At 45.1% G+C, this 23,725-nt stretch overlaps 1 protein-coding gene across 1 annotated transcript; it reads right to left on the reverse strand.

Moving 5' to 3' along the window:
• Positions 1 to 7: 7 nt before the first annotated feature.
• LBH (LBH regulator of WNT signaling pathway) lies at positions 8 to 19,112 on the reverse strand. The gene is made up of 3 exons (XM_082214921.1): positions 18,843 to 19,112; positions 14,900 to 14,999; positions 8 to 2,729 (listed from the first exon to the last, which is right to left on the reverse strand). Exons 1-3 carry the CDS (start codon positions 18,866 to 18,868, stop codon positions 2,541 to 2,543), a joined length of 315 nt encoding a protein of 104 aa, XP_082071047.1. The 5' UTR covers positions 18,869 to 19,112; the 3' UTR covers positions 8 to 2,540.
• Positions 19,113 to 23,725: the final 4,613 nt, after the last annotated feature.

The raw sequence follows: 23,725 nt of genomic DNA on the forward strand, positions 1-23,725 counted from the left end.
CAAGAGGTTTGGAAAGCATTTTCAAACTTTATTTACAACTGTCACAGTGACAAAAGTAGTCTGAAAAAAATGCAAGCTTTTTTTCCCTGAGGCTCAAAAAAGAACTTTACAGAAATATAGAATGTAATATACAACAGGAGAAATTCAACTGGAGTGCTTTGTTCTTCAGACACATTCAAAAATGACAGAAATACAAGCAACAATTAAAAAAAGAGAGGCGCAAAAAGGATATGCTAATATTTAAAGACAAACAGCATTTCCACTCTGATCTTTTAAGCATTAAGGATTTTTGCTCGTCTTGAGTGGTTTACATTTGACAGCTTCAAAACTTGGGACCAAAATCTGCAAACAAAACGAGAAATAACTTTTTAGAGATAAAACTAGGGAGTTCAGGCTGGTGTGCAGGTATCACAGCTCATTCTACTGAACAGCAAGACGAAAACAGATGTCCAGCATACAAGACCGAAAAACATCTGGATCCATTGGTTTTAAAGCAACCTTGGACTAGGAAATGATGCAAGACAGGTTTCAGCGATGACAAAACTGTTAACCAAGATAGGTAGTACATGTGTGACAAGTTCTTGGCTGCCAAAAGAATACAGAGGAACACCAACTACATCCCTATATTATGCTTAAAATAATAATAATAACAACAACAATAATAAAAAACACTCAGGCAACCTCACGCCCACATGTAACAATGACTCACAGCTGTTAAAAAGTTATTGCCATTATGTTGAAAACACAAGCAAGACAAAGACTGGGGGTGGGAGGGATTAATCCTGCTGATTTTAAACAAGCAAATTCCCTAACTCCTTACCAGCGTTTTTACTACTCATGAGGTATCAAATACAAATATATACACAAAGTCCCAACAGATTTCTTAAGAAAGAAGGAACGGAGGCGATAAACAAGGGACATGCAAGACTAGGGGTTGTTTTGAATATCTTGTTAAGGCCATGATGCGCGTTTATTACATCTTTTTAGTGTCTCCAGAATTAAACATGGAAACGATTGGCTTTTCATTTCTCAAGAGTGGTCCTTTTATACTGTGAAGTCTCAGGAAGGACTTCCATCAAGTGGTCAAGACTTCTGCTTTCTTAGAAAGCAGCAAGTTTACCTTATCCTGCAATTTGTTCTCCACATCCTAAGAGGATAGGTCAGACAAAAATAGCGGCAGCTGTTGCTAGGAATTTAGATCTTGGGAACAAGCTTCTGCCCATCAATAAAATCTTAGATATGTTCAAAAAGCATATTATCTTCTCCAGAATACTGAGAGACCATAATACTTTTTTTTGTTTGTTTCTTTGAAGAGAAGACCTGCTTTCCTTCAATTATTACTTCTGTTAAAACTAACTTCAGATCATCTCCGAAGCTCTGTTAGGGTTCACTGCATCTGTTGGACAAAGTTAGATTATGCGCTGTCATAAAGTGAGCTCTTCATCCAGCTTTTGCAAATGGTTAAACTACACACATCCCTCAATGCCACTAGAAAAGCTGGCATCTCATACCCAACTAGATGTACTTCTGGATGGGAGACTTAACAGCAGCTTTGGTGCCCGGAAAATAATTTTATGGCAAAAATCTATTGAAGTTTGTTTTGTTTTGTTTTTGAGAAAAAGAAAGGAAAATCAAACTCAACCTGTTTCGTTACCATGTGCAGGATAAACAATGCTATTGCAGAAAAGTGGCAAAGGATCATTTTGTAAAGTCATCAGCACTGTGCCAATGAAAAGAAGATTCACTCCTGTAAGATTTAAATGTACGTCAGTCAATATCTTTATCATGGTTACAAGACCCATTCGGGTTAGAATTTAAATGCATATTTTAAGAGGGGGATGGGGGGGGGAGAAGGCGAAGATGGCTTTTGTCTGCAACGGGCTGGGCTAGCAAGTGCCAAACACCAACATTCCCAACAGGGTGTGCGACTTAGAGAGAAAAGATACTGAACGGGGAAACGTTATTGATCCGTTGCTCCTCGATGTTCAGCAGGAAAGACCTGCCATACTCTACTGTCATCGGAGCATTTCAGTGGCATGTTATCATACCTCTCAACCCACAACACACACACACATACACACCAAAAAACCAAAAACCAAAGCACTATAAGAAGGCAAAGTTTTGAGAGATGAATACTAGTCTCATGCTTTTATAGCCAGAGGCAGCTGCATTTTACACATCTGCAGTCATTTCTTCCACCCCACACACTTCAGAAAAAAAGCGTGTTTCCTGCCCGTCTGATCCTCCACCAAAGCGCCCTGCAATTTCACGGCTACCCCCAGATAACCTTAACAAAATTCAACAGCCATCTTGAGAAGAGCAGCCGTCCCCCTTCCACTACGGCACAACTGCCTTCCTTGCTTTCATTTGGAGATTGTCATGTCAAGCGCTTCAGTTCTCAATAGAGAATATGAAAAAACTAAGATCTTTTTGCAGGTGCAAAATTTGAATGTCTTTTGTAGAAAAAAAGACTTTTCAAAACAGTTGTGGTTCTCTTCCCCCCTCAAGATGACGTGGCATCTTAAGTCGTACAGAAGACTCTATTGCTCCTTGCTCTCTTTCTTTGCTTCGTCACAGTTTTCTTCCTCTTGTTCCTGGACCAGGAACTCCTCAGGCGGCCATCTTAGCTCTCCGCTCTCCACATCCCCTTCTGTTGGCTCAACTACAATGGAAGGGAGACGGTCCTTCAGCTTGCAGTAACGATCGTAGTCTGAAGGGTCAGGGAAAATCTGAAAACGAAAAGATTTACAATAGTCAGCACTTCTGTAGTATTGTAAGGTATGCTTGACATTCTCATCTCTTTTTATCATAACTGGAGGTAGGCAGTGCCTTGGTCCAGGGTTCCAACTGCGAGCATCATGGCTGAACAAGATTTTGAACCTAGGTCTGCCACATCAAAAGCCAACCATCTGATCACTAAACCACACGAATGATCTAAGGCAAAGCAATCTTTCCTGCAAGTGTTGTTTGGGTGAAACCTGGCTTCAAGCTATTGGCTAGCTCGTAATGTGGCCAGCTGCAATGCATGTTCAGGGAATAGAATCATCTTCTTTAAACTTCTTCCCACATTGAACAGTTGAGATAGGGAGATTGCTGATGCCTACAAATCAGTACCGAACCTGATCTTAATTAGATTGAAATCCAACGTGTGTCCTACACACAACTTGTCTGAAATATTCCAATACGTAAAAGATGTACATTATGACTGAATGGATGCTACTGAAAAACATTTGTGTTCTTGGTAATATGGAATACTATCAAAGTTCTGATGGTCCCATGGAAACATGCGTGTTCATGACTTTTGACTATAGCTTCCAATGATGATTTGCATGTGTGAACACACACCCAAATTATGGTTTGTTTTTTGAACATTTTCTAATTTTTAAAGGCTTTGTTTAATGATTTGTTGCTCATATGGAATGGTTAATATTGCATTCATATACAGAACTAAGCTATCCCGAACTGGGCTGATGCAAATTAGAGGCTGTCTCTGACCAAATTCTATTAGCATAGCCCCAAAACAGGTTTTCTGGTGAAGGATCAGCTTGCATGGGGTGCCCCTTCTCTTGAACACACCTGGTGAAAGCAGCTCTACATTGGGCCCTAAACAGATACACAAGCTAGTGGTACTTTTCAATACCACTTTTTGGCTCCTGAAATTCGTTCCGATTGTGCAAATAAAACAACACAGATACAATTCTACAATATATGTTGCCTGTGTGTGAAAACAGGCAAGATCCCAGGATTGCACTTCCAGATGGAGGAAGATGTCAGGTGTCATCCTGTTCCCCAGGCATCTTCACTTCATCACAAGTGACTGATAGCCAGGTGCAAAATGCGCCTGGCAAATTTCAAATGCTGACCCTAAAGCTTCCAGAAGAATCTTAAAAATTTGGCCTAAGAACACCTAGAGACCAAGTAGTGTGAAAAGTTCACCACTCAACTCTGGTACTTGCTACAAGCTCAAGAATACAGAGTATTCCCATCTGCTCTTGCCGCCTGCATGTGTGCTTGCCCACACAGCTCCCTCACGCATTCTTTCAGCAGGTAGTAGTGATAGTCTGAAGCCTTATTCCTACAAGCTAGGAATAAGTTTTCCTTCTAAGCAGTTTGTGCCACCCTCCTTTCCAATGTGTTGCATTCTTGCCTGTGGCCAGTCCCATGATGAACACGTCTTTCCAGCTGTGCTACAAGGAAGCTGATCCAACTTTCCTCTGCTCCAGTTAGTATTTCCCAGATGTCAAGGCAATTTGCCTCATCCCGCAACACAACAGAACCGTACCCATTTCGTTTCCTTCAGAACAAACCTGTTCTACTCTGCCCCATCGCAGGGCTTCAGGGCTTTCTATTTTTTGTATCTTTGCTATGGCAACTCAAAATACAAGACCTCACTCGGATCTTTCCCCTTGGATCCTGCTGCCTGTTATCACCAGAGGCTGCAGGAGAATAGTCAAGGTACAAGGAAAGTGGATGGTGGACTTCCTAAGCTGAATGACCTGCTTGCTGCTCCCAGAGCCAGCCAAAACTTCCCTGTCTGCAATTTGAAGGAGGTATTTGGTCTGGGTACTATCAGGCTGATGGAGGCTGCAGTCCAACAACAAGATTCCTACATGCGGCCTAAGACAAAGGAGACTCCATCAACAGAGCCCCCATTTTCTTCATCGCACAAGGAAGCTGACCAATTACAAAACTTCAGGACTCCTGGGGAGAAAGCAGCAGACTCTGGGCTGTGAAATGAAGAGTGCCAGCCTGCAGTCAAAGTCATAGGAAGATAGAAAGCTGCCTTGCCCAGTCAGACAAGAGCTTAGTATCAGTAGCAGCTCTCCTGGAGATGGTGGGGATTCACTTGATGGGCACCTTAAAGACACAGTTGTTTGCCTCCATCAGTGAGCCAGGTGCCACAGCTGATGCAGCTCCAAGTGGGCTTTACCAGTGCTCCATCAAGCTGTGCTTTGTGGAATCAGTCATGTTTTTGCAGCCTACTGACAGTGCTTGTGAGTATGCACCCGGCAATGTGCTTCCAAACTACTTGCCAGCACATAACACCTTGTCTGAGGGATTTTCTGTGGCTGCCAATCCAGGCCACATTCAAGGTTTTGCTAGTAGACCCCATAGAACTCAGGCCAGGTTACTTGAGAGCCCACCTTATCCCTTGTGTACCCAGTAGGTCCTCCCATTCTACAGGAAATTCGCCTTCAACTCCCCAAATTATCAGAAGTTCCCTCAACAGAAACTCCAGGCAGGGTCTTTGGCAAGGCTGCCCTCCTGGTGGGGCTTAAGACTGGCGCCCATTACCTGCATTTAGCAAAATTAACTGGAGGCACTTTTGTGTTGACAAGCTTTTCTGCATAGATAAAAAGGTTTCTCCGGGTGTTCATTTTCCATGGTTTTTAAGCCTATACAGTGGTACCTCGGGTTACATACGCTTCGGGTTACAGACTCTGCTAACCCAGAAATAGTACCTCGGGTTAAGAACTTAGCTTCAGGATGAGAACAGAAATCGTGTTCAAGCAGAGCGGCAGCAGCAGGAGGCCCCATTAGCTAAAGTGGTGCTTCAGGTTAAGAACAGTTTCAGGTTAAGAACAAACCTCTGGAACGAATTAAGTACTTAACCCGAGGTACCACTGTAGTCAGCTGTTTCTGGTACTGTTTTCAAAAATTACTCTTAGCCATTTCTATGGTGTGTTTGTAAATCACCTTGACACACTTGTGAAAGGAAGTTCATAAATAAACAATAATATTGTGCAGCTGCACAGCACGGATGGGGAATCTGTGGTCTTTCAGATGTGGTTGGGCTCCAACTCCTACGGGCGCCAGCCAACATGGACAGTGGTCAGGAGTGATGGGAATCATAGTTCAGCAACACCAGGAGGTCCCCACCCCTTTAGAAAATCTTCCCCCATACACAGGACAGTATGTGTCTTCTGGGTCATGCAGGACTTGCAATATTAACCGACTGCAGTTTAAAATTCGGCAAAGAGCTTTGGCACTGATTTAGCGCATCCATGGGGGGAAACAAACGTATTCCAAGCTGATGCTTATAGTTAACAGCAGTGCAGGAAACACCAGAGCAATAAGCATTCACTGTCATGTTAGGTACATTAGGTCAAGTCAGAATAGCTGTTTTGGAAATAAACTGTCTGCTTCCGCCCACCCCCTTGAAAACTAAGGAATAAATGATTTCCTTAAATAAACATCCCTTAAACGTGTTGTGCTTAGTGTGCTTTTCCTCCCTCCTTTTTAAATAGAATGAACTATCTTATCTCCAAGCAGCTGCAATAGAGGAGGTTGGGATTTTTCCACTAACTCATGCTTTTTTAAAAATAATCAAGGCAGCATAAAAATGAGTTGTTGCAATTACACTCAAGGATTAGGGATGGCCCAATGGAAAATAAGTGAAGTCACATTTCCCAGCACATGACAGACAAGGAAACGAGACAAGGTTGTCTGTGGGAACAAAGGAACAAGAGAGAAGCTTTGCATGAGGACACTTTTATCCACATCCAGGAGATGCTATCTGCTCTCTCCTCTTTACACAAGAGGTAGATTTCCATCCCTGGGGACTCAGGCACACTTACAGCTGTCCCAATACACAACAGCCTCTTGGGCTATCGACCAAGCTGATCAGAGAATAAATGCAAGCCAGTGACTGAATAGCAGCCTGGCAAGGGAGACTTTTCCATGGTATCAGTAGAGAAATAATGTGTTATCCTTTGGAATGCCAGAGGTGAAAGAGTATCTCAGGGCGGGATGGAGAGACACACGATCCTGCAGCTGAGCACAGCCTTGTATTTAAGTGCTAGCCTGGTAGCCACAGGCACCCATAAATTGCAGGCAGGTGTGTGCATGGAATTCTGTGCAGGCGAGTGAGCATGCTGAAGGAGGAGGAGAAAGAGGAGGCTTCGTCCCTCCACTGCACCCAGCATAGAAACCAAGCAGGCTTCGAAAAGAGGGGAACCACCCTCCCACGTGGTGCCCAGCATGGAAACACAACTTTTGATTCTCCTCTTGTCAGGCCAGTAAAAATGCTGCAGCATGTTAACTTTTCTGGGCTTATTTACAAGGCTAGCTGAGCAGATCCTTGAACTCAAAGCCTGCATTCATGCTATCCATTTCAGGTTTGCATCACAGCTATTTACATAGCATGTGGGACTTGGTGTGCAAATATTTATTTGGTATAGAAGCCAGACTATCTATGTTCAGACTATATTCTTTACAGGCCAAACTGCATCTGGAGTTAACTGGCGATAGGATTATGAGCCTAAGCAGTTTCTTTGATGGCCACAGCTTTCCACACAGCTTGGGGTCTCCAGCTGTTTTTGGACTACAACTCCCATCATCCCTACCTAGCAAGGTCAGTGGTCAAAGACGGGAACTGTAGTCCAAAAACAGCTGGAGACCCAAGTTTGGGAAACACTGAACTAAACCACAGAAGGCAGATCCACCAGTGTCTGTTGGCTGCGAAAGCTAAATGGAATCTTGTTCAGAAGCAGCAACACTAGAAATAAAGACAAGATGGGCAGCACCTTTGTGGTGCCCCAACTCTGAGCTTCCAGCAACCCCTGGCTTGCCACTTCTGGAGACTGGATGGGGCAGCAGGAGGACCTTTGATCTCATCTAGCAAGGAAATCCTTAAGCCATGAAAGGCGTTTGACTGCAAACGGAACAGCCAGCTACTACCAACTAGGAGCCAGATAAAGCAAAAGAGGATTCCTTTCCTGAACTGCATTTCAGGTAGTTTTTCATTTTCTTTGACACAACACAGAAACAAGTCATTTCGGTACCAGACGCTCACCTGGGACTTTTACTGTGCTCTTGTGACAGTTGCCAAAAACAGCTCCCACATATGGAAGCTAGGATCATATAAGGCTTGCCCTGGTCAAGCTCATTGTACTTCCATGTCTGCTCAGTCACCCTTCTCACTTATGTATTTATTTCATTTATATCCTACCGTCTTTCCCCAGAAGCTCAAGGTGGCATAAAGGTGTTCTCATTTAAGCCCTACTATAACCGTGTGAGGTAGGTAAGGCTGAAAAGCAGTGACTGGCCCCAGGTGAACCGCTTGGCCGAGTGGAGATTTGAACCCTGGTCTCCCAAGCCCCAGTTTGATACTCTAACCATTACACCACCCAGAACTATCTACACATGCGTAAAGCACCAATAAGGACAGAGGAAATGTCTCTTGGGTATCTTATTGCTGCAGTGATAAACAAATGGAGCCCAATATGTAGAAAACCATTTCGCATCTCAAAAACAGTAGCAGGATGCTACTGTTTTGAAAAGTTTATTTAGAAGATTTCAACCAAGCATTAGGAATATATGACGTTAAGAGCTATTCGACAGTGGAATGGGCTACCTCAGAAGGTGGTAAACTCTCATTCGCTGGAAGTTTTTAAACAGATTAGGTGGCCATCTGTCAGGGATTCTTTGCCTGTGAATCCAGCATTGCAAGGCTTTGGACTAGATGGCCCCTGAGGTCCCTGACAGCTTCACAGTTCTCTGATTCAGTTATTTATATCCTGCTTTTCAGCTACAAGAGCACTCCAATAAGTTAGCTACCTAGCCAAAGACTGAAAAGATCTTCATTGATGGAACAACAGTTTGCTTTGGCCTAAAACTCAACTCAGACAAACACAAAACTACTTTATTTTCTTGCCCAATGCCTCAAAATCAAACTGAAATTGAAGCTCTAAACTTGAAGATCATCTGCTTCTTCTGTGCCAGGTGACACCCTCCTCTCCCCCAGCCCCAGCCCCCCTGCTGCTTCCTCTAGAGTTGACTGAACTTGGCACCAAGAGTGGAAAATGTTTTAACAACCACAAAAAGGCTTGCTGTACGCGAGCTTGCTCGAGTGCAAACCAAAAGAGCTCAGCTGCAGTGCAAAACTGCAGTGCAAGGAAACAAGCTATGCTAATAAGGAATCCAAAACACCCGGAGAGAATTTAAAAGGCATCTAACGAACTGCACCACCGACTTCATTGTCTGTGTAACCAGCAAGTCCTTCAGCAGGGCGGCATGGGAGCGCATTTTGCACAGCCGTCACAGGGGTAGGGAACCTGTGATCTCCCAGCGCAGGCATAGGCAAACTCCGGCCCTCCAGATGTTTGGGACTACAATTCCCACCATCCCTAGCTAACAGGACCAGAGGTCAGGGATGATGGGAATTGTAGTCCCAAACATCTGGAGGGCAGGAATTTGCCTATGCCTGGTCCAGAGGCTGTTGGACCACAACTCCCATCAACCCCAGCCAGCAGTCAAGGATGATGGGGGTTGTAGTCCAACCAGGTTTTGTGGCCCACAGGATTCCCATTCCTAAGTGCTGGCAGTATAGCTGGGGCCCCAACATCAGGCCTATGATCCACCAAGCCAAATGCAACAGCCCATCAGAGCTTGGGAAAAAAGCTTGAGATTTTGCCACTTGGCTGAGATGGCAAGCACATGGTGGTTATCAAGCACTTGGCAGGCGAAAGGTTTGGGCATGGTGGAACCCTAGTTGTGCAAGCCAGCCTTACACACCATTTAGAAACAGCCACAAGGCCAACCCAAGGAACGTACTGCTCCCAAACAAATGCACCATGCAATCCAACCAGGGTGTCCATCCCAGGGTTACTTCCACATTGAAGGAATGCTCTTGCTCCTTGCACAGCACACAGAAGAGGAATGACTCCAACATGCTCTGCAAAACAGGATATTATTTTGGGGCACGACTCCTGCTTATGCAATCACCACCCTTAATGGCTGCTCCAAACCACCACTTGGGTCGCTTGTGCCATCAGCCGATCTTGAATGCTCATTCCCTGCAGAGTCAGTGGATTTAGTTAACCAGCTGTTCAAGGCAATCCAAGCACAAAAAACAGAACACTTGCCTCTAAAGTTAGTCATATTGTTTGCTGGGCACAGCTGACACAACTTGAGATTTCTTTCAATGGCCCTTAGTTCAAATTCCATTCCAGCAGGATTTTTTTTAAAAAAAGTTTGAAGTCAAGGCATTGTTTTGACAGCAGGCTAGTAAAATGATTAATTTAGTTCTTAACCAGCCTCAGTTTCAGACAGTTATTAGCTCTGCAGTCAAATGACATTAACAGAGTGAACATGCAAAGTGGTGATTAAGCATTTCCAAGGAGTAAGAAAGCACAACACAGTCAAAGGGGGAGGCAGACTCAGAAGACCAAACTAGGCTGCTCAACGTTCAACAGGCTGAAAACAAACCAAGCCTTCGTCTGGACATCAATCCGTTTAGTGGATGACATAGTTAGAAGACTTGCGGTTTTATTATTCCTGCAGGAATTAGGGGACATCTGAAATCATTCCAAAAAATAGACGTTCCCTTTTGCCACTCTTCCAGATGCATTCTGAGGCATGATCAAAGCTCAAGGGAGTGCAAATACCCTACCAACGATCCACCCTCGTAAACAAAGAAGGCAGAAGGTCAGTACACTTCCTGGAACCCCATGTTTACTTGCTACTTATTTTGCAGGAGGGCTGGAGATTCTTTTAAATAGACAATAGACCTACTTATGTTTTTGTCCCAAACACCGTGGGTAATGCGTGGCTGTTGGAAGGAGACTTGAGGGGTAAAAGCACAGCCCTGCTCCACGTAAGAACCATTATGCCCTATGTGCAGGTAATGTGCAAAAATGGTTAATGAAGTGGTAAACTGTGCAGCTAAACTCACACCTTTACTCCTTTTCCCTGGTAGTAGTAGACCCTGTTAATCCAGACTGCCATTAGGCGGCCACTGCACATTTGTATGTTCCCCAGTTTAAAAACAACCCCTGAATTTAGAAAGACAGCATGTTTGGAAGAAAGCTGTGCCAAACCCTTCTCCCCAACACCATGACAGAAAAAGAGGCAGGATATAAATGGGAGAAAATTACTACAAGCACTAATTGCACCACAAGCCATTTCAATGGATTTGGCCAGAGATGCTGCGTATACTGTAGGTTTTTTTTTTAAAAAAAGGTACAAGTACGACAATATTTGGGCCCTTCTGGTTTGTGGGCACACAAGATATAGATTTTAGCAAGTCTGGATTAATAGGAAGCTTTAATGATCAATGTTGGTGCTTCCACAAGTAAACTGAGATAGCAAAAACAGGAATTATTGCTTTACTGCAAAGGGAAGCCAATGGGATGCCTTGCAGGTGTGTCATTGGCCCCCAACTCCCATCAGCCTCAGCCAATGGTCCAATAGGAGGGAGGGTCACAGGGTTCACCATCCCATCTGTTACCCAAAAGAGAAAGAATATCCACTTCTGTTTGGGTGAGTGGGAGAACATGTGACTTTCTAGTTTACTAAACAGAGAAACCAGAAAGAACCTTACAGCAATCTTTAGAATTGCAGTGAAAATGTCCCAAAAAGTTTTGAGCAGAGTTTCTGAGTTGAAAAATGCAAAAAAAAAAAAAAACAAACCAAACCCCACAACCCCAAAACAGCCCAGGAGAAGCCAAAGTCTTTAAAAATGGAAAAGGAAAAGTGCAGATTTGTCAATGTCTGTATGTGGGACATTGTGAGAAGTCATAGTTAGCAATGCAAAGACTGCACTAAGTCAAGTGTGAAAACTGAAGAAATGTCCAAATGGGAGATTTAGCTACTTCCTGGGGGCACTGCAGCACGCAAGCTGGGAGTGGGGTTGAGTATATTCCCCCACAGGACATCAGCGGCCAGGTGAAGCCTGCACAGACCACTGTGGTCCTATTCTGATCCAGTTCACTGGCAGCCAAACAGCACTTGAGAACTTAAGCACTGTACATGTTGGCACTGGAAAGGTGCCACCAATTACAGAGGTTTGAGCCATCTGGATATGCCCCAAGGTACATATTGACCCTCCAAATAGATTATCAAAGACTGAGGACAGCTGCCAGGAAAAGATGAGAGCAGGTTCTCGTTTCGTCCACATGCAAACTTTGGCCATAACCCTCAAAAAAACCGTCAGCCCTCCCCAACCTTGTGCCTTTCAGGTGGCTGTTGGGACTACAACTCCCACCTGCCCCAGCTGGAATGGTTGTCCAGCCACCATCTGGAGGGCACCAATTTGGAGAAGGCCAGTCAAAGCCATTTAATCTTAAGTAGCTTAGTAGGGGATTTTCACTTTTGACTTCTTGGTGAGCGGAGAAGGTAGGCTGGAGAAAATGCAGGCCTACCATTTTCCAGGGGGCAGCTTATCATAGTGACTTTATTCATTCATACATAAGTTTTAGGCTCTACCCTTCTTCCCCCGGTTATCATAAATTAAAAGGCAGTAAAGACAGTTCTATGGATATTTAAAACTGAAAATCAAATTAGAGCCAGGTGAAAGAATGAGGGAGGCAAGCAAAGTAGTTATTAGGACCTCCCTTCACCCCTCAGGACAATATACCACCTTCCAGCTGCCCTGGGAATTCGTTCCTAATGAATTCTTTTGATATCAATTTAGTATTTTATTTCCAATTTACTTCCAAGTAAACAATTCAGGAAAGGGGCAGAGCAACTGCTTTGAGTGCAGAAGGGCCCAAGTTTCAGTCCCTGGTGTTTTCCGGCAGGGCTGGGAAAGACCTCTTGTCTGAAACCCTGGAGAGCAACTGCCGGTCCGTGTAGACAAAACCAAAGTAGGTCTGATTCTGACTCGGCAAAAGACAGCTTCCTACGCTACTTTGAAGCCGCCCTGAGAGTATTTGCGTCTTTAAAAGCAGACTACAGTGGTACCTCAAGGTTAAGTACTTAATTCATCCCGGAGGTCCGTTCTTAACCTGAAACTGTTCTTAACCTGAAGCACCACTTTAGCTAATGGGGCCTCCTGCTGCCGCTGCGCCACCAGAGCATGATTTCTGTTCTCATCCTGAAGCAAAGTTCTTAACCTGAAGCACTATTTCTGGGTTAGCAGAGTCTGTGACCTGAAGCGTATGTAACCTGAGGTACCGTTGTATACAGAAATAAAATGCAAAGACAAAAACATGCCTGTTTAAAAAGAGAATTCAGAAGTGCCTGGGGCAAAGAAAAAGTTTTATGCCTAGTGCCAAAAAGGCCCGGGTTGGTGCCAGGTGAGCCTCCCTGGACAGGGCATTCCTAAGATTTCTGTTAGCAACTGGCATGCCAGAAGCCTACATGTCCATTGTACAGAAGCTGTACAATCTCCACTCCGAGTGCTGCTACTCCAAAAGTAATGGTAACTCCAAAGCCCCAGGACAACAGGTGCTTCGTTCGACAGCTACTTCCTGTTTTGCTTTTGGGTTTGCAGCTGTCATTCCAGGGAATGATGACATCTGCAATTGCCCTATGCAATGTAAATATTTGTTTCTTGGTTGTAACCTTATTTTTTTTCTTTTTTACAATGAGTGGGACAATGCTCCCCTCCCCCACAAAAACAAACCAGCATTGTGTTGGGAGGATTATAATTCAAGCACTCAAAGCCTGTCTAGTTTCTTCATTAGAATCCCAACATATGAAAGGTTAATAGCAACAAACCTACATGAGACTGAAATGCTGCAAAGTGGGGAATCTTTGGCCCTCCAGATGTTGCTGAACTAAAACACCCATCATCACTGATCACTGGCCATGCTTGCTGGGGCTGATGGGAGTTGTAGTCTGTCCACATCTGGAGGGCCAAGATTCTCAACGCCTGCTGAAATGCTGCCGCTTGGCTCCTCTTACAATGAAGAAAAATTGCCCTTGACCTAAGGAGGATGCAGAGTCATCATTCCTTCCAAGCATCACATGGCAACCCATATCCAATGCTACTTTTAAGCTCATCTGTATCAGCAGTGAGTTCACATCTGGCTTCTCCTTCATGTCCAGCTGACGGGTGAGCTTGGAAAGAATCCAAGTTTGCCCTTATGCAAAACCAAAGGGATGCTGAAATAAGTAAATGCAAGCATTGTTTCAATGTGGCTTTTCTTACACTCAATGCTGCCAGCAGCCCATGTTTCTGTTTGCTTGTTTGTTTGCAAAGCTGTAGGCAGTTAAGTAGGATAAGCACAGACAGTGGTTTAGGCACCCTGAAAGAATCCAACGGGTCTAGCCATAGCATGTGTGTAACCAAAGCAAGCATTTGCAACATTTGTTGTGACTTCCAATTATCATTTTAGTTGGTGGGTTTTGCAAACACACCATAAATGAGATCTCTGTGATATTATGTGACTCATCACCATTGCTCCTCAGCCTCATTGTGAACAGTTTGCCTTCTGGCACTGGCAAGTTAAAAATCTAGCTTGATGCCTCAAAAACAAAACAAGTAGGGTGTCTGTACTGTGACAAGACCTTCCCAGATTTCTCTTACAAAATTAAGGCAAACCTTGCTGTGTTTCCCATTGTGGCCTTGCAAGACATACGTGTTAACTTCAGGTGCTGCCTAAGCCGTGTGTTCAAGTGTGAGCTGCCAGAAGAGTGGATCATTTAGCTCAGCCACCCCCAAACTCGACCCTCCAGATGTTTTGGGAATACAACTCCCATCATCCCTAGCTAACAGGACTAGTGGTCAGGGATGATGGGAATTGTAGTCCCAAAACAGCTAGAGGGCTGAGTTTGGGGGTGCCTGATTTAGATGAAAACTTGAGACAACATAGATAATAGGACATGAATTGTGTGAAAAGGTGCTACAGTACAGTGGAGAGCTAAGCATTGTGCTTAAAGTCCATTCATTTCAATGCAATCTAAGCATTCTGTAACCTGTGTTGGATTAAGATCTTAGGTGTAGTGACTTTATTCCAGGCTGCCCAAGGTGTTACTTGAGCCTCAAATGTTTTATTTCCACCCCAGCCAAGTGTTCCACATCCCTAGCTTGAAAATAAGTCAATGAGGTTTTACTCCTAAGTAAGCATGCAGAGAAATCAGGCTGGTAGGTAAGCCTGTTGAAAAGGCGTCACCATCTACTCCCAACTGATTCTGCTGGTTAACAGTGTTCTACGAAGCAGAGGAAACATACCTGGTATGACAGGCCATCCTTGCGGGGGCTTAAGCCAATCTCGTCCATCGATGGAGCGCTCATCACCTCAGTCATGTCAGCTGATCTCAGATAATCAGAACTGGAAACAGAGGCAGAAAGAGAGAGAGCTTCAGCTGTTGAGAGTTCCATTAAATGAACACAATCACTGGACCAAGTGGAATTATTACTAAGGCTTCATGTTGTTGAAGAACCATTCAGATGTTGATCAACATGGTAAAGCCTTTCAACCTTTCCAGTTTAGGAAAGGGCCTTGGTTGTTTTTTTTAAACAGATTGGAACACTCTAAGTCACTTTGGGCCTCTCGACTCTTTTGATTTCAAAGTTCAACCCCTCACTCAAAGGAAGATCTTGTACAAGTTTTAGCCAAGTTTAGAACACCAGCTGGAAGCAGCAGTCAAGTCTTTACAGACCTGGGGTCTTTAATCCAGACAACACTGAACAAGTCCTCTTCTTTCCCACTCTGCTATTCTCCTTACATAGACCTTTAAAAAAATAATGTTACTGTTAGGGCAGCAACCAGCCATAAGGATGGACCACCTGATTCAGTTGTGGGTCCTAACCCACCTGGCTTAAGGCCAAACCCCTCCTAGAAACAAGTCAATCTGAGACTTTCTAATGCCTACCCCAACCCTGTGTTGAAAGCCTATTGATTCCATAACCTCCTCAAAACAATGGTAAAGAACCTTGTCAAATGGAGCACTTATGCAGTTCCAAAGGCTTTAATTCTGATTAATTCTGTAACTTTGGTTTCAGGAACTGCTACGCCGGGGGTTAAAGATGCACTCATATTTTCCTGTATAATGAATTCTGAAAGCAAAAGTAGATTTGCATACACATCCAGTAACTTCTGCATTTTGGTGTGTGCTTAACCATTTTCAATTTCCAGGCACAGCACTTTATAAAGCTTGCCTGCATCCATTCATGTTGCCATAAAAGAACTGTGTTGCAGTTTGGAAGCTGCTCTGAATCAGCTTCAGACGTACCCCAGATAATAAAATGCAATGGCACTATAAAATAGCAGCAGAAATGCTTGCCCACTAGTCACCGGTGCTCAATCTTTGGAGGACAGCAGGAGGCAACAGAAGGGAGCGCTCTTCACTGTACATACTTTATACCCTTGCCAAGTGGCAACAGCTCTTCTTATAGATTCATACAGAATACCAAGTTTAAGCTTTGACACATATGCATAATACAAAATGCAAACAGCTCATGCTAGGAAATCAGTTGTGCAGATAACAGATATTAGTGACATCAATGCATACAGCACTCAAATATATTACAATAACAATAAAGACAGGTCTCTGCTCCAAGGAGCATGCAGTCTTACAAGGCCACAGAGAGAAGTCATTGAAAGAGCCTCCCTGACGCGAATCAACTTATTTGCTGCTGCTGCTGCATCTTAGCTCTATGCATAAGTGAGAGCTACATCAAGATCAGCTCAGCTCTGTATCTCCAGGACTACACTGGAACAGGGAGGAAACTAATCTGTTAATTTACCCACCTTGCTGTGGCCCTCCTGCCCTCTACATTGGGGTCTATGGACTATCTCTTTACAGTGCTTCTAGAAAAAGGAAGAGAAACTGGACTTTGCTCTGTAAAATGCTTTAAGTAAGTGCAGAGACAACCAGCTGCTTAGGAACTCCCTGCTAAAGTTATTCAAAGGTTACTAAAGCCAAGGAGTGGGTTGTAGTCTGCCGAACTCTATAGTCTGCTTTGCAAGAAAACTTGAATATAAAAATAACAGCAACCAGCGGAGGTCAAGTAAACAGCTACCTTCTTTTTTCAATTTCAAGCTGGGGAGAAGAGAAAAGCTGAGGCTTAGCAGGAAATTAGCTTGCTGGGTAGCTGCATGCTGGTCAGCAGTTAGCTTGCCCCACCGGCTAACAGCTGGATGGTGCACAACCCAAACTGTGCTATCTGGCAAGTATAACTGACTATTAAGCATCAGAAGCGCCCCGCCAAGCAAGAGCATGGTTTCCAGACAAAAATACACTAGGGAGGCAAAGCACACTACTTGCCAAACATCTCCACACAGCTTGCAGGTCTAGAGAGCAGAGTTTGCTTTAGTGCCCTTCTCCCCTCACTTGCTTTTCAGAAAGCTGTGCAACCTTTGCAAAAAGACCAACAACTCACTTGCTTTATCCCTGCCAGTTCTATTTAAACCACTCAGATATTTACCACAGGTAGAGCATCCCTTGTGCCAAGGGATATTCATACTGCTTTTGGTATTCACCATGAGAGGCATCCAGTGTTTCGTATTTGTGTGTGGTGTATGTGTTTGCGAGGCCAAAGAATCCGATTCTGAATTGCCATCCAGTTTTTAATCCCATCTCTGTGCCAGAAAAGCACAATTCCCTGAAGCCTGCCTCGCAGATGCCTGACCAGCCTTTCTCTGAAAGCAGCCCAAGGAAGATGGTTACACAACTTCTCTGGGCAGCTCACGCCTTTCCTAGCAGTTACAAGGCTGTAGAGAATACAGCGGAAAGACGCAAATACGTAAGGGTAGATTCGGGCGGGCTAAAATGCACCACCTCAAGGCATCATTTGAATGCAACCCCATCATCATAGCCTCAAGCAAAAATTCCAGGAGTTCTTCAGAGCCACAGTTCTGCCCTGGAACCGTTTTCCAAGCTCAGGTCCCTAAAACAATGAATAACAATTAACAGAGCTTCTGGACATATGCAGAGTGACCTTCCAGCACTACTAAACACAGCCCAGCTCACACATCTGGGATTAAGGGTCAAGGCTTCCGATTTGCCTACAGTCCTTACACCACCTTTAGATATTAGCCCCTGGCAAAATCTGTTTCCCCGTAATCCCGCACCCACTAGAAGGGATGTGTGGGTTACTTTGCCAAGCCAAAAGCGGCTGCTGCGGCGACCACCCCCCGCCCCTTGTCAGCAGCCGGCTGCTCGGATCACTACTGCCTTTGTTGCAGGCTTGCAGAGAAGCAGCTGCCCAGCAGCAAACTTCCTCACGCGATTAAGTTTCCCCTCCGGGTTGCAGGACTGCGCCCCTCCACTCTCTTGGGTGATATTTTGTTTGGGGCCGGGGGGGGGGGTGTTGTCTTTGCAGATCGAACATCAAAGCTGACAAGCGACTTATCAAACACAGACAGTCTCTATTTAGCCGTCATTACTGAGCCCCCGCCCCCCAAATGCCCCTCTAAAATCCGTTGCTCGGGGTGCAGCGTCTGCAAAGCCCTGGCTGCAGAGCAAGCGCTCTAAGCAAGCGAGCAGCGCCCATTCAAGATGCTCTAGCGAAGAGCGGCGGCGGCGGCCGCCTCGCCATGCAAACTACTGCCGCCACCGCCTCCTGTTGCAGCAACCCCAGCTCCGCCGAGCCGCTTCGCCCGGCGGGGTGAAATGGAGGACAAACGCCGGATGAATAACCGCTTAACCGGCGCCCTCTCCCCCCCCCCCAGCAGCAGAGCGTGCACCGACTGCTAAAGAGGCTTCGCATTCAAAACGGCGTAGCTACACCGCCGAGCAATAGCAGGCTGCAATCCCCGGCGCGTTTACTCGGGCGAAAGCTCCGTACAACTTGGCGGGACTTGCTTCCGTGTAAAGCGTGCACAAAGTCGGGCTGCAGGGGGCTTTGCTTTTTTGAATAGGGGGCGGGCGAGTGGGGGGCAGAATTAGACCCAGGATGCCTTTTTCCAAGTCTCCACGTTTCTGGCCAGGATCTTGACCTAAGCTTCCCCGAAGCCTCTTCCACCGAGCGTCTCCTTTTGTTCCTCGCCAATCCCCTGCGCAACCCTGAACTTGCTTCTCTCCTCAAGTTCCCAAGTCTGACTAGTTGGGTTTCTCGAGCCTTCCTGGAAAAAGTTGATCCCCCTCTCCCCAGCCTGCAACCCAGATCTGGTAATCTACATTTGCGACCCACGAGTACAGTAGTAAAGACCAGCAAACGAGGTACTCACCAGTGAATGGGAAAAAATACAGACATGAAGTCTTAACAAAGAGGCTGACCCAACGTCCTTTGTATCTGAGCACAGGGGGGCAGAGCCGGAAAGGAGGAACGGGCTGGCCTCGCTAAGGAAGAGCGGCCACCACCAGACGATTTGCACCGAGAGGAAAGCGCCCACTTGGACAAGGAAGGGAGTAAGAATAGCTGAGCAGCGCTGGTAAGCCGCGCACACAAGAAGAAACTACGCTCGACTTTCTCTGCAAGGCTGACTCGCGCAAAAAAAGTGGGCAGCTCCTTTTATAGACGAGGGAGGCGTGCCTCGGCCCGCAAGGCCCGCCCACCCGCTCCGATGATGTCACCAAAATCATGAATGGTTTCTTGCGCTCAGCCTGTAGCAAAGCCGCGTCTCGGAAGAAAGGAGCGGGATGCCGAGCTCTCCTATTGGCTGGCTCCTATGGCATCATCTTCGGAACGAGCGCGCCTTGCTGCTGATGTCTGTTGTTACCTAACCCACATCGCAGTCAATCAAGCCAAGTTTGGGTATATGTAAAACCACTCCTTTAGCTTTTCTTCCTGTGTTGCATGGCTCTGGGCACGCGCTTGCCACCCCCCCCCGCCTCCCTTAAAAAATAAAATAATAAAAGCCTCTATCTCCGCTGAGAAATGAAGCGTTTCCGAAGAGGTCAGAGGATCTGCCAACGCAAGAGTTCTTAAGTAGGATGCAGTTGCTAAGAAAATAGCCGCGAGGTTCATTTAAGGTAGCTTTTCATTCATAACAATGGGGGCGACAAACACGGTATGTCTGTCTTCACTGCGCTTGGAAAGGCAGTCGCTTCGCCAGCACAGAGGTGAAATCTAGCTATGCGTTCTAGCTACACCTACTGTCCGGTTATAATTATTTTCAACAATGACAATAGGCGAAGGATTTGAACAGCAACCAGCTGGAAATACGCAAGTGATATTACCCTTTTGCCTCGAACTGTGTAGTAAGGAGTGGGAGTGAAAAGATGGGTGCTATTTTTGGTTTTCCTACTCTGCCTAAGATTGATTTTTAAAATAATCCATGGGAACGTGAAAGGAGGCAGTGGCTTTGCAGGATCATAAATTTACTGGGCTGAACTGCTTTCTCCTCTGCCTTGCTCCCCCCCCCCCAAGAATGGGATTTATTTTTAATATGCTTACAATATGTGGGAGTAAGGAATAGTTTTCGATGTTGTTCCTCAGTTTTCCCACGAGATTGAATCTCTGAGGAACCCACAAAGCTATCAGTTTGATCATTAGTCTGTCTAGCTCAGCTGTGGCTGATGAGAGCTGGGCTCCATCAACCCCTGGAGGGCAGCAAGTTCCTTATACCTACACGGACTGGCAGTGACTCCCCAAGGTTTAAGAGAACAATCCTTCCCAGCTCCAGCAAGAGATGCTGGGGATCAAATCAAACATGCACCCTAAATCTACCTCTGAGCTACTGCCTTTCTCCCCCAGCTCACAGACACGAAAGTTTGAGGTCAAATCCTTTATTTTCCACCAGTAAGTAAACAGCACCTGCTTCCTGGTACCCAGAACAGCCACACAGCTGTGTTGTTGTGAAGATATCCCAGCTCAATGTAGGAATGAGCTGCCTTAGCACATCATTTCATTGTAGGGTCGCCATAGAACAGAAGATCACAGCAAGGCCAAGGTGCCTACAGTTTACATATGTGTTGTGAGAAGCTCTTGAAGGCTGTGTGCTGTTGCTTGGCTCTGAAGCTTTCCTGCAGTGCCACAGGAAGGAACTGCAGCACAGAAGCCCTTATGTAAGTTTGTGGTTAGCTCTAGAATGTCTGTTTGCAAATGAAGAGGCACCATGAAGCCAAAATAAACCATCAGTCCCAACAGCCCTTGCCTCTGTGTCTTCTTGGCCCCATCAGGAAAAATGCAGCAATAAAGGAGAGCTGTGGAAAGGGATGGCTCTTGGCATTTGCCTTCAGGCCTGCAACATGAATGTTTACTGTTCTACTTGGTGATGAGTCCTCTGACATGCCTCTGAATTCCTTGCTGCTTGCCCTCCTATCATCACCTGGCTGCAGCTGTGCCAGTTTGATTTTCTTTCTACTCACCCACCTACCTCTGGGACTGTGGCCACAGCTTCTGCAATTTCTACTGCATATAGTGACACTGCAATGGATTCCCTTTGCTGCCTGCCATGTATGCTCCAGCAGTTAACATGGGGCAGGTAGATCATTCAGCAGCAAGTTAGTGCTCCCTGGGCAGTTATAGGAATCATGGAAATGGCTAGCAGCACACCTGGAAAAGAAGCAATGAGGTCTCCAGGTGCACATAAATGTGTGTTTTGAGCCCCATGCACTCCTTTATTTTCTTGCATCCAATGGATTTCTCCCTCCCCCCTTTTTTCCTAACAGCACCCCTTGTCCTCACATTTCTTGGCTACTGTCAAAATGATAGTGCCAGAAATAAATACATATGGGGGCAAAGTAGATCTTGAGGGAATCTCCAGTTCACATATTAAACATTTCCAAACAGAAGCATTTTTGTATTTCCCATCCTAAATATGCTGGGTTGCATCCAAATAAATCACACTCAGTCATGCCCATTAATTTCAATAGGTTGATTCAGTGAGTCTAATAACTTAGTTTAATAGGTTATGTTGCACATATTTAAATAACGTTCATATGCAAGCATGTATGTTAACAATTTCTGCCCTAATGAAAATAATATTTTCCCTCCTCTTTCTAGATTTAGTTAGCAGCAGTCTACAGGTGATCAAAGAAGAATAAGCCTTTTAAAAATCTGCATTTGGAAGCCCCTGTTTGTCTAGCTTGCAGCTGATCAAAGCTGTAGGCTATGCTGGTGAAAAGATTTGTTTATTTAAGTAAGAAAGATGACCAGCTCTATAATCCCAAGAGGCTCTCAAAGCAACTTATGGACAAGATCCTCCAGAAAAAAATTCTTCTAACTTCCTTTGCATGATAGAATTTCAATTGCGGAAGCTTTTTCCTGCCATGAAGACACAGCGATACAGAGCTCCGCCTGTTGAATTGCATGTGCATCATGGAGCTGTTAAAAGTGTGGGATTCCTGGAGTTTCTTTGAATGTTCAAATCAAATGTTTGAAAAGCCATTCAAAGCTTTTTGGGAAAATGTTTCAAAAAACCCTGAGCAATTTTGGGGCAATCAGGAGGGCAACTATTCATACCTCAGTCCCTTCTTGTTGGCATGAACCCAATCACCATTGTACAAGAGGGAAGGAAGCAGGACCTTGTGAAAAACTGATAACAGCATGTCAAATATGATTGATGTCATATACCCTGAGTGGCAGATTAATATTTAAATGGCAGAAAACACTGAGACAGGTGGACAGACAATGCACAACCATATATCAGAAAGACCATTTAAAAAACAGAGGTAAAAGGTAAAGGACCCCTAACCATTAGGTCCAGTCGTGGCCGACTCTGGGATTGTGGTGCTCATCTCGCTTTATTGGCGTATAGCTTCCAGGTCATGTTGCCAGCATGACTAAGCCGCTTCTGGCGAACCAGAGCAGCGCACGGAAACGCTGTTTACCTTCCCGCTGGAGCGGTATCTATTGATCTACTTGCACTTTGACGTGCTTTCAAACTGCTAGGTTGGTAGGAGCAGGGACCGAGCAACGGGAGCTCACCCCGTTGCGGGGATTCGAACCACCAACCTTCTGATCGGCAAGTCCTAGGCTCTGCGGTTTAACCCACAGCGCCACCCGCATCCCAAAAACAGAAGCTGGCCAATAAAGATCCCCCCCTTTTTGCATCAAAAAGTGGCTCCTATGCAACAGTATCTATGTAGAAAGGCTCCCTGGAGCACATTCAAAACAGTGCAAGCATGTAGAAAGCAGCACAGATGTGGTCTAAGAAATTCCTTAATGCCTGGAGTCTATGGCCTTTTCTCAGGATCTCTACGCTGATGTTTGCAGTGGAAGTTACAGCACTTCTATCCAGTGTAGTTTTTGTTCTTTTGTGTGTAATGCATCTGTTTGCCTGCTCACCTGCTCCTTCCAGTGTTTCCATGTTAGAAGTACAGCCATGAAAATTCAGCCTCTTTCCTTAGGTTATTCTGGGGCAGTTATGCTATCCTTAGGGTTGCACGTGCATGATTCAGTGTCAGCCTTCCACCTAGGCTCTCTCCACATTTGGAAAATGTATTTGGGAGAATTAGACAATTATTCCCATTGCCTTTGCTTGTAAACAAAGCAAGCATGCAAAAGGCTGATTTGCCATCATCGGGGTTCTTTTTAGCAAACTGGGTTCTCCTAGCATTCTGTCCAGTGGCACAGATTATGAACACAAAACACCCACTGAACAAACTACCACACTCACCTTTTCAGCCAGTAAGAATGGGCATGGAAGAGCTTTCTTAAGCAATGGCCAGAGTTTCAGATTTGTTTTTACTGGAAATACGATGCACTAGTCAGAATTGAGAGCCCATGTGGAACAGTGGTGGGAGGATCTGGGGATAGCCAATGTCCAATTATCTCTTGGCCATGTCCCTTTGATTACCAGGAGTTGAAAACATTGGGGGGGGGGTTTGAGGGCAGGGAGGGATACACAAGCATACGTATATGTGTGTGAATGTGCATGCAATATGGAATTCAATGAACAGAGAAAATACAACGGAGGGGAAACTGCTTCAAAATCCAGAAATCTAAAGTCCATGACTCTAAATACATCCTATCACCCTTTAATATAAATATTGTTGTGATGTAAATGGGAAGTTCTCTTTATTCTGGATGTATGTATGTTGGACAGTCGGAATTTGTGGCATCCAGCAGCTCTCTTTCTGTGCACACTAATAAAAATTCTGAGTACACTTAATTTTAATGGTTAACAATGAGACCCTTCAGCTCAGGGACATCAGATGTCTTAAA

This window comes from Podarcis vaucheri (assembly GCF_965113315.1).
Source record: "Podarcis vaucheri genome assembly, chromosome: 3".
Lineage (NCBI taxonomy): Eukaryota > Metazoa > Chordata > Lepidosauria > Squamata > Lacertidae > Podarcis > Podarcis vaucheri.

What these genes read in the sequence shown, in the direction of transcription:
- LBH (XM_082214921.1), bottom strand. Translation starts at nt 18,868, where the DNA reads ATGTCTGTATTTTTTCCCATTCACTG. An exon ending in GTATTTTTTCCCATTCACTG is followed by an intron (nt 15,000 to 18,842) that starts GTGAGTACCTCG and finishes CTCTGTTTCCAG; the next exon opens with TTCTGATTATCTGAGATCAG. An exon ending in AGGATGGCCTGTCATACCAG is followed by an intron (nt 2,730 to 14,899) that starts GTATGTTTCCTC and finishes TTTCGTTTTCAG; the next exon opens with ATTTTCCCTGACCCTTCAGA.